The following is a 12,900-nucleotide window of genomic DNA, read 5'->3' as shown; positions in this document are numbered from 1 at the left end:
ATTCTTTCAATCAACATCGAGCTCCTTATCATAACCTTGGGCCGGTCCCAGTTACTCTTTAGTATTAGTAACAAAGCAGCGAACGAGCATTAGTTGCTATAATTTTAATTGACGGTTGCTATAATGTCAGAAACGTCAACGTTCTGTTTGACGTTCTCGGTGTTTACTTTTCTATCTTGGCAGATCATCAAAAGGGATTGATTCTATTTTTTTTACAAAGTTTTATTCGTGTATTTGGCAGCAAGTGTGCATTGGTTGTGAATTTAGTAGGCTTTACTATAAAAGAAGACATCAATTGCCGGTCAACATCCTGGGGCTTGCTAAACGCTGTAACTTACACGGTGGATGCGTAAACAGTGACAACCAATTAGCACCCAGCCCAAAACTCTGGCGGATCACACACCAGGCCTGAGGCCGATCCTGGTGTTCAGTGGACGACAACAATACCCTTGTTGATTGGTTGCGCAGCAGGAGGTCCTCGCTACCGGCGTAATCCTTAATCCACTGTGGCCACACTCGGTGGCGCAGCACATATTCCTCTACCAGTAACCGGGTGGATTAAGGATCATTTTTCCGAACGCTCCCGCTTTAATGCCTCACTCCCGGTTTGAAATCGCGTTGCTTAGAACAACGGCCGGTGGGAAAGGAAACTTGCGGAACACGGCCAAGAAGGAGGAGAAAAATCTCTATCTGATGATGATGATGGAAGAGGACACATAGAAACGGCCACAAGAAGGTCGCGCCCCGTCTCCCGGGGGAAACCTCGCGCCGGAGCCGAGCCGAGGGATGGATGTTTATTCAATTAACTGTGCTCGAATCGGTGTTTGCGTTTGGCCTGGTCTGGTCGACTTTCCTTCCCGTAGGTTCGCCCGTCGTCGCGTCGCTTTATCGTAATTTGTGGGATTCTCACGACCATAATTAATGTGTATTTCAGTAAGCAAATTATTATGATTATGGTTCACCTATTATGTTCATTATCTGAAGCTAAGTGGCAGAAACGGATCGTGGATAGTGGCACGCAAGGCGCGGGACCAGGACCGGCACCGTCGCTAGGTGTTGGATCAATGCTGCGGCCGCTGTGCTGCGTTCCACGGGAACGGCAGCCCGCCGATCGCAGCTGGGTGTCTCGGCATCGCAGCGCGCCACGGGAGTAATCCAGCGTGAGACAAGCCGCCGTCAAGACCCTGCCTGCCGGAGAGGCAACCGGTACTGACGATTATATCTGCAGTTCAAGTTTTCCATCGTAGGCACCCGTTGCTGACCCGTTTCTAGTCTCATCGGGCTCATCGATTACCCTGTCTGCGTTGTGATGCGCCGGCGTTTGCAGTGGTCCCGTCCGCGTGAGCCGACGAGCCGTCTGCAGCCCAGGGTCTCGGATTGAGAGCGATCGTGATTAACCTGTGCGAATGCGTTCGACTGCGCCAAACGGCCCCCAGGGTCCCAGGACTCCGTCACGAGACGCTGAATCCATGAATGGGAGCGCTAAATTAGGGACGATGTAGCGTTTTTATAACATCGTTTAAAAAATTTATAGCAGCCAATCATCGGACCGATCTTCACACGATCGGTGTGCCCTTGGGCCTTGGCTGATTCTTCTACGGTTTGTGATCACAACCCATTGGTGAGCAATAATGACACGAAGCATGCAACGCACGCTCCATTCTTTCACCATTTGATCGCTAAATATTTCAGTTTCGATGGAGAATCACGGATCGGCTCAAGTTTATCGAGAATCAGTCGCAGTCCACGATGACATCAACATGTTAGCAGGAGGAGCGCTACCGTCTGGAGACCGAATGTTGGGTCGCCGCCGAGACTTCTTAAGCAGACGATCAACTTTGCTACCAGCACCGCGGGCCACTTGAACATTTCGACCAGCTGCTCACCGTTAGAGCGTGTGCCGTCGTCGCCCGGGGTTCATTCATAAACTCTTCAGCCCGAAACCTTCCACGCACAACCTGACGAAATCAGGGAACGAACGCCAGGCAGACGCTGAGCGCGTACGAGAGTGCGGTCGCGACTCACCGCGGCGCGGGTCCACTTGACACTTGCGCATCAAAGACCCTTACACGCCCCGGACCCGACTGGGAAGTTGGATGCGCGCTGTGGCTTAAGAACTGTCAGGCGTCCTCGGCGATAGAATGTGTTGCGTGCGAAGACGTGCGCGCGCGCGCACAATCGAGAAGTGATCTTCTCATCGCACACTTTCTTCTCGGATCCGACATGCCCAGCGTGTGTTTGTGCCCTTAAGCTCGCCAGTACCCCAACAAGGACCACTTGATTGGCTCCGTCCGTCGGTGAAGCAGGACCGAGGACCCGAAAAATCACCAACAAGTAGCTGGGAGATGCCGGGTTTCGATCGCGCCTTTTGATCGACTCCTAGATCGAGCGAGTAGCAGCAGCAGACCCCGGATGGCCGCGTGGCGTGATGATCTCAGCCGATCAAGGGTGATCATCTTAAACGGGATCTCCGGCTGGGCTGGGCGGTGGAAATGGACCGCGCCACTCTACTGGCTGGCCAGCTCGATGAGCGCCTACACGCGCCTCCGTCCGTGAGTCAGCCATTTTTGCCTCGGGCCCACTCAGGCCTCTGGCCTCTCGAGGATCCCCTCCGCCCACTTCAGTGTGCGCGCATCATCCGGGGCCCCAAAAACAAAAGGGCCCGGCCCAACGAACCGTGGCAACGATCCTTAGCTGGCCGATCCGAAGAGAGCCCGCCCGGGGTACTTGGAGAATTAATTTATTGAAATCTATAAACCGTGATCGAATCACGGGCCGGGCTGGGTCCGGCCGGAGGGGCACCAAGAGAGCTAGACACGACCACTGGAGTGGTGTGTGCCTAGCCCGGGGAACGTGGGCTTCCCATGTTTGGCTGCGACCGGACCGTTACAGACCTGGGGATGCTCGGCCTGGGCGTGTGCTGCTACACAAACATGAGCCACGCGCTTCCGCGGGTCCCGATTCTCGATCCCCTGGTCCAATCGGCGTAAGCGTTCCGTTGCGTAGGCCTGTTCAGATCCCGTATCCCCGCACACTTGGCGAAATCCAATCGACTGAAGTAGATATAGGAGCGAACGCTGAGCGAGAGCTAATACTCCTGAGCCCAATTGACCGATGCCGGGGGAGCCTGAGAAGTGGCCTCGCTCTGACGGCCCCGGCCACCGTGTGGAGGGTGCCGTGGTGCCGTGATCCTCTTGTAATCAAAATTGCAAATTGAGATTCGCGCCCCGTAACCGTGGGAAATTAAAACACTCAACACATCCCCGACCGACCGGCGCCCGTTGGGGTCTCTCCACTCTCTCTCCCGGTGATCGATTCGAACGCTTTGGGAGGAGCTTTAGTTCAAGTGCCGGAGTGGAGCCATGTTCTTCGGCGATATTTCTTGCGTGTTCTCTAGGCCAGTCTTTTCGGTTCCGGACGACTAGTGGATGTCCCCCCGTTAAGGAGCGATGCGTTCTCGAGCGACTGCCGTGTCTCGATCATTCTTGGGCCAGGGCGGGCGAGTGATCCTGACGGAGCGCGTCGCAGGAGACGCAACTGATCGATGTCCTTAATTATACCGGCACCGGCGAGTGTCGGAGTGTAATCAAAATTCTTGAACCCAACGGCCCGCCATGGATTCCGGTAATGCTCGCCGGCCACTCGTCCGCCCGGTACCGTACCGGGTGGGGTGAAACAGAAAAGTTGTCCATTATACCGCAGGCGGACGGACGGAAGGGGTGGACTATGTAGTGGACTAGGTGCACACCCCGCGCACCATTCTCTGTAATTATTCTACAATTAATCAAAATCCGAGCCGAGTCGAGTCGGGCGCTCCAACTACAAGCCACACATCCCCGACACAACACAAGCCCCGCGCTGCATTTGGAGTAATGCATCGTCCCTCGAACTGGGCGAAGTTCGAATTTCATCAAAGCGGGTCGCGGCGCAGAAAAAAGTATTAACACATGAACCGCGGGCCCGGCCTCGACGGAACGGTGTGCGACGGCGGCGAGGGGTTCTCAATCATTTTTACTTCATTTTATTTCATTTCGTGTTCCACGTTGTACCAACCGACCGACCACTCGACTTGGTGTAGGATTAATTAATCGCGCCAATCAGGGCTCTGGGGAGGTGCGCTGTGCGAATGCTAAGTTCGGTTGGTTGATTTATTGCACACGGGCTTCAACGGGCTTCGGGCGCGAGGAAACAACTCAGAGATGCAGAATTTTGATTTCACCCGACTCAATTTGATGAGAAAGCATTCACAGAGCGCTCTTGGAGTGACCCTCACGGTACGGGATAGGCCGAGGCCGGGGATCCTAGCATCATTAGGTCTTCTGGACGTCCGATGGGGCCGTACGTCACACGTACGTCTGGGTAGTTAATTCCCACCGTCGTTGGCGATTAGAAAATTCTTAGACCCGTCCCAAAGTCCGAGGCCCGTTCTAGTCGTCCGGCCGAGTCCAAACAAAAAATCAACCAGCGTCCTTCTAGGCGCTACGCTGACTTCCTCCTCCGGTCTCCCGGCTGCGTGTGCGTTACACGATCCGTGGCACAGACACCCCATCACCGGTTTATTGCGGAACACTGGCCCCGGACGGTGTACCGAGAGGGTCCAACCCGGTCCAAGCCACGCGCGCCCAAGAGGTTGAGCGCGATCGTGAAAACAACAGCAAAAAATCATCATAATGATAAATGAATCTTATAAAATCTGCCTTTCGCTCTCCCCGGTTGGGTCGACCCTCCTGCTCCCCTCCCTCGTGGTCTCTCCGCCGGCGCCGCCGCGGGGTCGAACGCCCGTTCAGCCGACCTGAGCTCATCAGCCGATGATGTTCCGTGGGTTATGTTTTGACGTTTGGATATAAAATGTCTTATTACAATTATTAATAACATTTCCCCCGTCCCGGCCCCGAGGACGAAGGGCGGACAAGCGCGCGCGGAGAAGGGTGAAAACAGTAAAACGAGTCTCGCTGCTCGCTCTGCGCCACGCGGATGGCCTCCGATGGGTTTCAATCCGAATCGGACCGACCATAAAATCCCGCGGCCAATCCCGCGCGCACCAGAGTGAGGCCGCCGCAAGGCTACATATCGCTACACCGCGTGGTTCGTGCACTGGCGGAGACTGGCGTAATGACACTTTACGGAGCGTTCCCGGAGCTCCGCGTAAACGAGAACCATCCGCCAGTAGTGCAGTGGGATGACAAAATCGACGGATTTTTGCTTTCGATAGAAGTAGCCTGTTAAGCTTGTGACTAGGATAACCAACTAGGGCCATACAATCATTGGACGGAGGCGTGCGACAAAAATTTCAATAGAAAAACATCGCACGCGAGTGTTCGGGTGGCGATGTTTTACGAATAACGCGCGATGAATTGAACGGACTTCAACAGAAAATCAAAACTAGACTTTTCAAATAAACTTCTCATATACAAAATCATTTTCCTCCCTCTCTTAACCTATGCCTCTTCTCTGTGGTCGCAATGCTCCAAAACTAACTTCCAGACAAACCAAATCAGACTGAATAAAATTCTCAATTCTCATGATGATCCTTAATTTACACTGGAGAACACCAACGAATTGTGTCCTAAATCTTGCGGGTGCGCAAAGACTCAAAGACTTGAAATTAACCAACTAAACGAAGTCCTAATCCACAGATGCAATAATTCTATCCACGCAACAATTCGGGGGCTAATTATCTGAAGTTTTTAAAGTTAACTGGTTGTAAGATGTCGTTAGTTATTAGTTATAAGTAGGATAACATGACTCAATTCCACGTGGCATAACATAAAATTGAAAAAGATATAAACGGAAAACACTTTAATTTCAATCATAGACATAGATCATTAAATAGTTGCAATCACAAAGTGGAATATCTCTGTATTCATATGTAATTAAGTACTTATAGTACGTCTAATAGAAATCCAATTGAACGGACTGACAACTGTCATTTGTTATTCCATTTTGATGCTATCTCACGGGCATCATTTGGTTTGAGTTCGTATTGGGAGACCCCAGAAAGCCTAAAAGGCCCTTCTAGTCCCAGACTCCAGAGACTAAAACAAAAACTCTATGCTCGTCCCCTTGATGGGTGGATATCAATTACACGCTTCAAAAGCCGGTGGTCCCGGGAAAGAAGTCGTCCCCCGCCACCCGGGTTCCTCGTACTGGGGATCCCACGGTTTTCCATTGCGAATTGTGGCGGCGCTGTCCATCCAACGTCTCCTACGTACCGGGGATCCATTACCAATTGTTATGCTCCGTGCGCACACAACCACACGCAATTATCCATCGATTTCATTCAACCAGCCCCGCCCGAAAACTTTCTTAAACTTGAGTTCTTTTTCTCCCGGCACCCATCCCGGCACCGCTCCATCAGTTATTATTTCAATCGGTTCGAGGGAGGCGAACGGGAGACGCTGAATTACAATAACTAGGCGCATCGGATCATCTCGCCCCCGGGGTAACGAGATGGGGTCCGCGCGGGTAACAACCATAAAAACCCAAAACATTGACCCACGTTAAATTAATACCCGATGAAATTGATTTGGTCTGCGCCGACCGGCCAGACGCCAGAGAGCGCGCGGGACGACAAGGCGACTGGGGGGGTCGTGCCACCCTAGAACCAACCGGGGGTTGCTGCTGAAAGATCATTACACCTCTCTGGGGCGGGCGCGCGCGACCGCGCAGTTTGAAATAATAAATCAGCTCATGTTGCCCAAGATTGGATGGATGGTCCGTGGCGTGATTATGGCAGAGGAAACGAAATTACGCTCGGTTTGTTGGAATCATTTTCCTAAATATTCGGAACGGAACACGGTTCCGTTCTTCCTGCCGAGGCGCGCGAGAGACTTTCCGGTTTTTGGTTGGACCCGTGACCCTCGGTGATTTATCTCACTTTTTTAATGTCCAGCCCGCGGTCCTGCCTGAGAGCCACAGCCTCAACGATTGGCGGCCTCTGCTAAGGACTCTGGCTAATCGTATCGTTATGCCTTTCCTGGTTCAGCCGGCGTTCCCTCCGGCGAGGTCCCGGACGCGTGCAACAAGTCAAAACATACTCTTTGTGCGGCTCCCTCTTCACGGCGTGCGGTGGCAGCTAGATGTTGACCCGGTCCCGGTTTGCTGCCCTGCCGTCCCTTCTCTTCTCGCCCGGTAGGCGACAGGTATTCAACAGGATGATGTGTTTTTTTTATTATGCTTTTCACCTAATTCCAGGACAATGCATCGTGTGCCCAGCGCGACCCGGCCCCTACACTAATGGGCCGCCTCGCTGCTGCCGCCGCCATTGCCGAGGGTTTACCCGGTACTTTACAACCAGACCGGCAGGACGCGAGCAGGGTGCGCGTCGACAGGGTCGCACGGAGGCTGGCACCCGGGGAGGCAAACATAAAAGGGAGAAAGCAACGAAAGGACAACAACATAATCTAGACCACTAAATACGGTGACGACCAACGCTGCTGCTGCTGGAAATACCCGAATACGCCGCAGCCGAAGCCTGAAGAATGCCGACGAGCCAACCAACAATCGGACAACAAACAACAGAAAGGCACGGCAGGTCGTTCAATAAAGCCATTCGGCAGGGCCCTGAGTTTCCACGCTTGGGTGGCGCTTTTCCGGACTTTCCGGCGAATGCACGGCCGAATGAATCACGCCTTACTTCTCATCTCTCAGATCGGCAACAAAGTTGACTCAGTATCGCAATTTATTGTTCTCGTAATAACCGGCCGACTTGGCGATAACGATGCCCATCTTTCGGACCAAGATTTGAAGTCTCAAATATTATCATTTTACACCTTGACCGGCACACAGCAGTGGAGATGGCGCAAGAAGAAGAACAGCCTCAACGGTCGACCAGTCGCATTCCAGATCAAATTGGTGAATCGAAGAACTTTTACTAATTTGCCAGAAGTTTCGCAAAACTCCAACAATCACTCCGACACACACCTTCTTTTAAAACTAATTTTAAAAAAAAACCTTCAATTCGTCTCTCTCGAGTGAGACATATTCTGCGCGCCATAAACCGCGCGCGGTCACTATTAAAACTCATCTTTAATAGGCTCCCTACCCGTTTCGAGAGACCTTGGACCAGCAGCAACGGGCGCAGTCGGTAGTTAAACTAAAAACCCATTTGTAGTTAAACGAAACAAGCAAAAAAAAATAAACGTCAAAGTCCCAGGCGGATTGGTTTTCCAAGAAGCGGCCGCGTACCTTTCGGTCCTTTCGGTTTCATAATTATTAGAAACTTTTACGATCAATAAACATCGGATCAGACGATAATTCTGCAGACGATCCGCGCGGGGATCGATCGTCCATGGCCCGTCTCCCGGGCTTCGGCTCGACATTTAACAAAAAGCAAACTCGTTGCGCCCGGTGATGGATTGCCAGGAGGTACGCGTAGGGCTAAGTCGTCGGACACCGGCAGTGTCCTTCGATCAGATTAGCTAATCTCGAGCTGCGGCGCGACTTATGTGGGTTCCTTGTTCCCTGCGTTGGTTGGTTGGTGGCAACCTTTTCTGGTTCGGTTCGGTGTAAAACTTGGCAGCCAACGAGCAGCTCCTTCGCCCAGTCTAAATTATTAATCGTTAAAACATAATTACGAAGGGGGGAGCGTTCGGAGCGTCGCGGCGAAAACCGATTGCGCACCCGAAGTGACGATCAAAGCGGCCAACACAGTACAGCCGCGGCTGCAACATTGTGAGATGAGGCGGTGTTTTAATCAACCGTATTGATATATTAGCACCCGCCAGCTAATGAACAAACGGCCCCTCGAGAAGTCGAGAGCGGGTTGAGTAGTAAAACTCAGCTCGCAACGACGTAGGACGTTGATTCTCTCCGGTTGTGTTTGTGCGAATGCGTCTCTCGATTAGATCGATCCGAAAGGCATCGATCGCACCGAAAAAGGATCAGCGCTTCCGTGGGTCCGCGATGATGCGTCTCGAAGCAATGAATGAATCGTCGGCCCGGCTACCGAACGAAGGCCGGTTGCGCACGATTTTATTGCCCCGCTCACTCAGAAGCTCTCACGTGCCCGAAGGGGGCCCGCATCAGAAGATCGGCAGGTCCCGCAGCCTTCGCCGCCGGACCGGATTGGCGGCGTTGGCTAATAAATGCGATTTTAAACAGTCCATAAAAGAAGATTCGCCGTAACGGAGAGGCTTAGAATGTTACTGTTACAACAGCAAACAAGGTACCGAACGTCGTTTGCGAACATTGTTGCAGCTAAGCAGATGCTGCATCCATTGTTGCATATGTGCCGGCGTCCCGGGGGTTCGGCGGTGAGTCAGGTCTTGTCGGACGTTGTCCGTTTGTTTTAATGTTTGGTGTGTGTTAATAACTTCATTCATTACATCAATTAATTAAGCAAACCGCGCTATTGAAACAGTGAGCTCTTCACAGGCTGAAGGGCAACCGATAAACGTTCAACTAGAATAAGTTGCGAAGGATTCACCGATTGGCTGGAGTGATAAATTATTGAAAAACTGTCCAGCAACTGGTCCGCTACGATCATATTACAGGAGCAGCACATGACGTCATCAGGACAATAGGAACGAGATATTGCAGCTCATAAGTAATGGCTGTTTGGTGAAATACTGCCGACTTGCACCGGCCGACTCGAGTGTCCTGACCATCGGATTCGTCCGATATAATTTATGCACATTTCTTCCGTAAATCCTCTCCCGTTACCGAGGGTTTGCTCTGTCCGTATCCTTGGCTCGTCTGTTGTACCCCGCATTCCTTCGGCAGCCTTACCCAGCCTAGCCGTCGTGCGTAGTCTTCTGGCGGTAAACAAGCAGTAAGCGGCAGGGTCGAAAGCTCTTGTTGCTCCGCGACATCCATTTTCGAGACGGAGACGGATGTCAACGCAGACAGCAGCTGAGCCGGTCGTCCTTGTACAGCCACAGGACCCGCCTGGCCAATGTACCTCCCCCGAGACAGTGATCGGGGCCCCGAGCCCGGGAGTGATAAAAATGGACACCAAATATCCAGGACGCCGAAGAAGAAGGCAAAATGGTCCTTCGCCTCGGACATGGCATCGCGAAGTCACGTTTCGTATTCTCTTACTCGGCGGCCTCGGAATTCATTCACAAATGCGGCACCGTATCCGTTTGCTCCCAGAAGGCTTCCAAAAAACCGAACCGAACGGACGCGATGGACGAAACAGCGCCCGGCCCAGCAGGAGATTACCGAGATTGATGGCAAACATCTTGATCTTCGGTGCTGGTCGGGCCCAAGGGTGTCCACGCAGTCGGCGGTGGTTGAATTGCTCGGCATCGAGAACATCTGAATTGATCACTTCCTGTGGCAGACGGTCCCTTCTACGGGCTCGGACACCTTCGACATGATTGGCCTCGGTTCGGCAGCTTGAGATGGGCTTGGTGATGGGCGCACTTAGCATAAAACCATCGCCACTGGTTTAAGGGCTTTCGCTTTCTTGGAGTTGCAACAAGTAAAAGGATACCCTTGGCTTCACTGCCAAAATGACCACTTTCGTTTAATTATTTTAGAACGATGTGTTTCAACATTGCTTTCAATCGTCCATCTGTTTTTTTTTCAAAATGTTTCATACCCGATCGTCGTCAAAGGCAATTGGTCTATTTATTTCAGTCTACTCCATAATGAATTTCGTGTAACTGGTGAAATATTGCAACAACCGTCCGACCAAAGATATCGACCACCTATTGTCCTTTTCTACCAAATAAAGCAATATAATCTGATTGTGTTCGCTGCCCAACTATTACCTGGTTGTCTTTATTGTCTACCTGATGTCGTTAATCATTGCACCCGCTATTCGATCCATGCGATGGCACACCTCCGAAGGGCTCTCGAGGGCTTACAATGGGTAAGCTCCCATTATGCTGCTTGCGGGGATACGGCAATAAATCTGAGACGTATCAGCATCCGAGAAGAAGGTCGCGAGGTAAAAAAGCCGATCAAGCGAACAGGTAGCCAAGGAGAGAGCACCAACTCTTGTAACAGATGACATCACTTCGAAGAGCCCATCACAATTATCTGCCTCCTGTTCGGCCTCTCCGAGGGGATACAAATCGATAGGTGTCGATTCCAATGAAATCTTTCCACGTGCCCCTAACGACGGAGGGATAAAGACGTTGATGCAATCGACGTGTTCTCCAAAGGACAGGCTGTCCAGGTGTACGAGGGACGTCCGGCTCGTGCCATCGCAACCGCAACCGCACAGGTAGAAGGACGACGAAAACGTTCATCTTTTCTATCGCTTCATCGAGTGACATCAATCGAATCGCCACAGGGATGACTTCGTTACAATTATCCGCTTCGAGTTCAGCTTCTGAATAAAACGCCGGACCGGGTTCGGGTTTAATCGTTACATGCAAGATTGAGGCAGATTAGAAGGTGATGCTTGGACTCTGAAAAGGACAACAGCTGAATGGGCCGGTCGAAAAGGGATGGGTAAGGATGGCTGTGGGTGGTGGCTCGAGCCACTCTGAGGACGAGAAACGGATTGGAGGTCGCCGTCGTGGAAACAAACGAAGACGTGAAGCGGTTGGTGCGCACAGGATACACACGAAACGAAAGCCAAACACAACTCGGCACCCACATGTGATGCTATTTATATGCTACTCCCCGGCACTCCCCGGGCATCGTGACCGTACACAGCTGGAAATGGGCTGCGAGCGACCGAACGACAAAGCAATCGACGAGGATTATGAGATTTGTCACATTAACTTCACACAGCGGCGATGCTGTTCCCGGGGTCATTCAGAAGCGATCAAAAACGACACGAGGGTGTGGATTACGAACTCCTCCGGGAAAATGTGTGTCTTTGACGATGTCGGAATATTGGACGAGTGATGAGTTGAAAGAAAGTATTTTTGAAACGCGTAACTCGCTCTACCGATAAACTGGTAAGTTAATATGGTCAACTAAAGTTATGCACTTTTGTTTCGATAGCCGCATCGGTTTTTATATTAACCGTATTGAATTCAATCGATATAGAAAAGAGGCAATATTATAAAATTGATACGTAAACCATTTTCAAATTGCCTGATTATTAACTAAGGCGTGAAACAAGACGTAATTATGTTACTATCAAGAATAAAGATTTGTCAGTGGTTTAATGCTTTAACTGTAAATATTCCTTACCACGCATATCGACCATTAACCACCGAATCGAATACAGGACAGCTTTTTTGCCTAGGCTTAAAGTACGCTCGGTAGAGCACAAATATTACATTGGGACATTGATGTATCGGAGCCATCGTTTTACGATCGCAACGGCGCCGTTTGCCAGGCCCGTCCGTGTTTGGAAGGATGATTGTCAAAGCGTGGGCAGCTTCTTCTCCATTCTGGAACCTTTCTCCGATCATTCGAGAATATCCGAGTCTAGGATTTGCATATGAAATTTGAAAGAATTTCGAGAAGATATGACCAAAAGCAAACGACCGACCGGAGGAAACAAAAGGCTCCGTCGTGGTCCGTGTTTGCACAGGATCCGAGGTGGCATCAGCATTTTCAAGGAAGAGCGGGTCCAGTTTTGAAGAAAAAAAAAACAAGGAAAACAGTTACCCCAAACACCGACACTACGTGAGGTACTTTTCCTCCTCCACGCACACACAGCCATGGATGATCATGTACGAGGGACGCACAAGATCGGTGACGGCAGAATTTATTTATCTCGCCCTTTTCTCGTTCGATTACGAGGTACACATTTTCAGGGAACCCGACATTTAACCGAAAACACATTTCCTACCTCGCTGAGTTGATTATCGACGGGTAGCATTTTGAAGCCTTGCTCTCGCTAGGGCTGTCGGTGAACGGTGTCCCAAATGCCGACGCTTCCGAGGCTGGTTCGATCTTTTCGAGATTTCGAATATTTTTCCACTCCACAGCCTGCTTCAATTTGTTTTCGTTTGCTTCGTTCAACTAACATTCATTGGAACGGGC

The 12,900-nt window shown here is 51.2% G+C and overlaps 1 protein-coding gene across 1 annotated transcript in view; it reads right to left on the bottom strand.

The window, feature by feature from the left end:
- LOC131215481 (protein dead ringer-like) overlaps nt 1–12,900 on the bottom strand; it is a 118,167-nt gene that overhangs the window by 64,902 nt on the left and 40,365 nt on the right. Inside the window, exon 5 of the mRNA XM_058209871.1 lies at nt 6,160–6,186. Coding sequence (XP_058065854.1) covers nt 6,160–6,186 — 27 coding nt within the window. The remainder of the gene's footprint in view (nt 1–6,159; nt 6,187–12,900) is intronic.

Source organism: Anopheles bellator, chromosome 1, assembly GCF_943735745.2.
Source record: "Anopheles bellator chromosome 1, idAnoBellAS_SP24_06.2, whole genome shotgun sequence".
Taxonomy (NCBI): domain Eukaryota; kingdom Metazoa; phylum Arthropoda; class Insecta; order Diptera; family Culicidae; genus Anopheles; species Anopheles bellator.
Note: the sequence above shows the minus strand (reverse complement) of the source record. Positions and strands in the feature narration are given on the sequence as shown.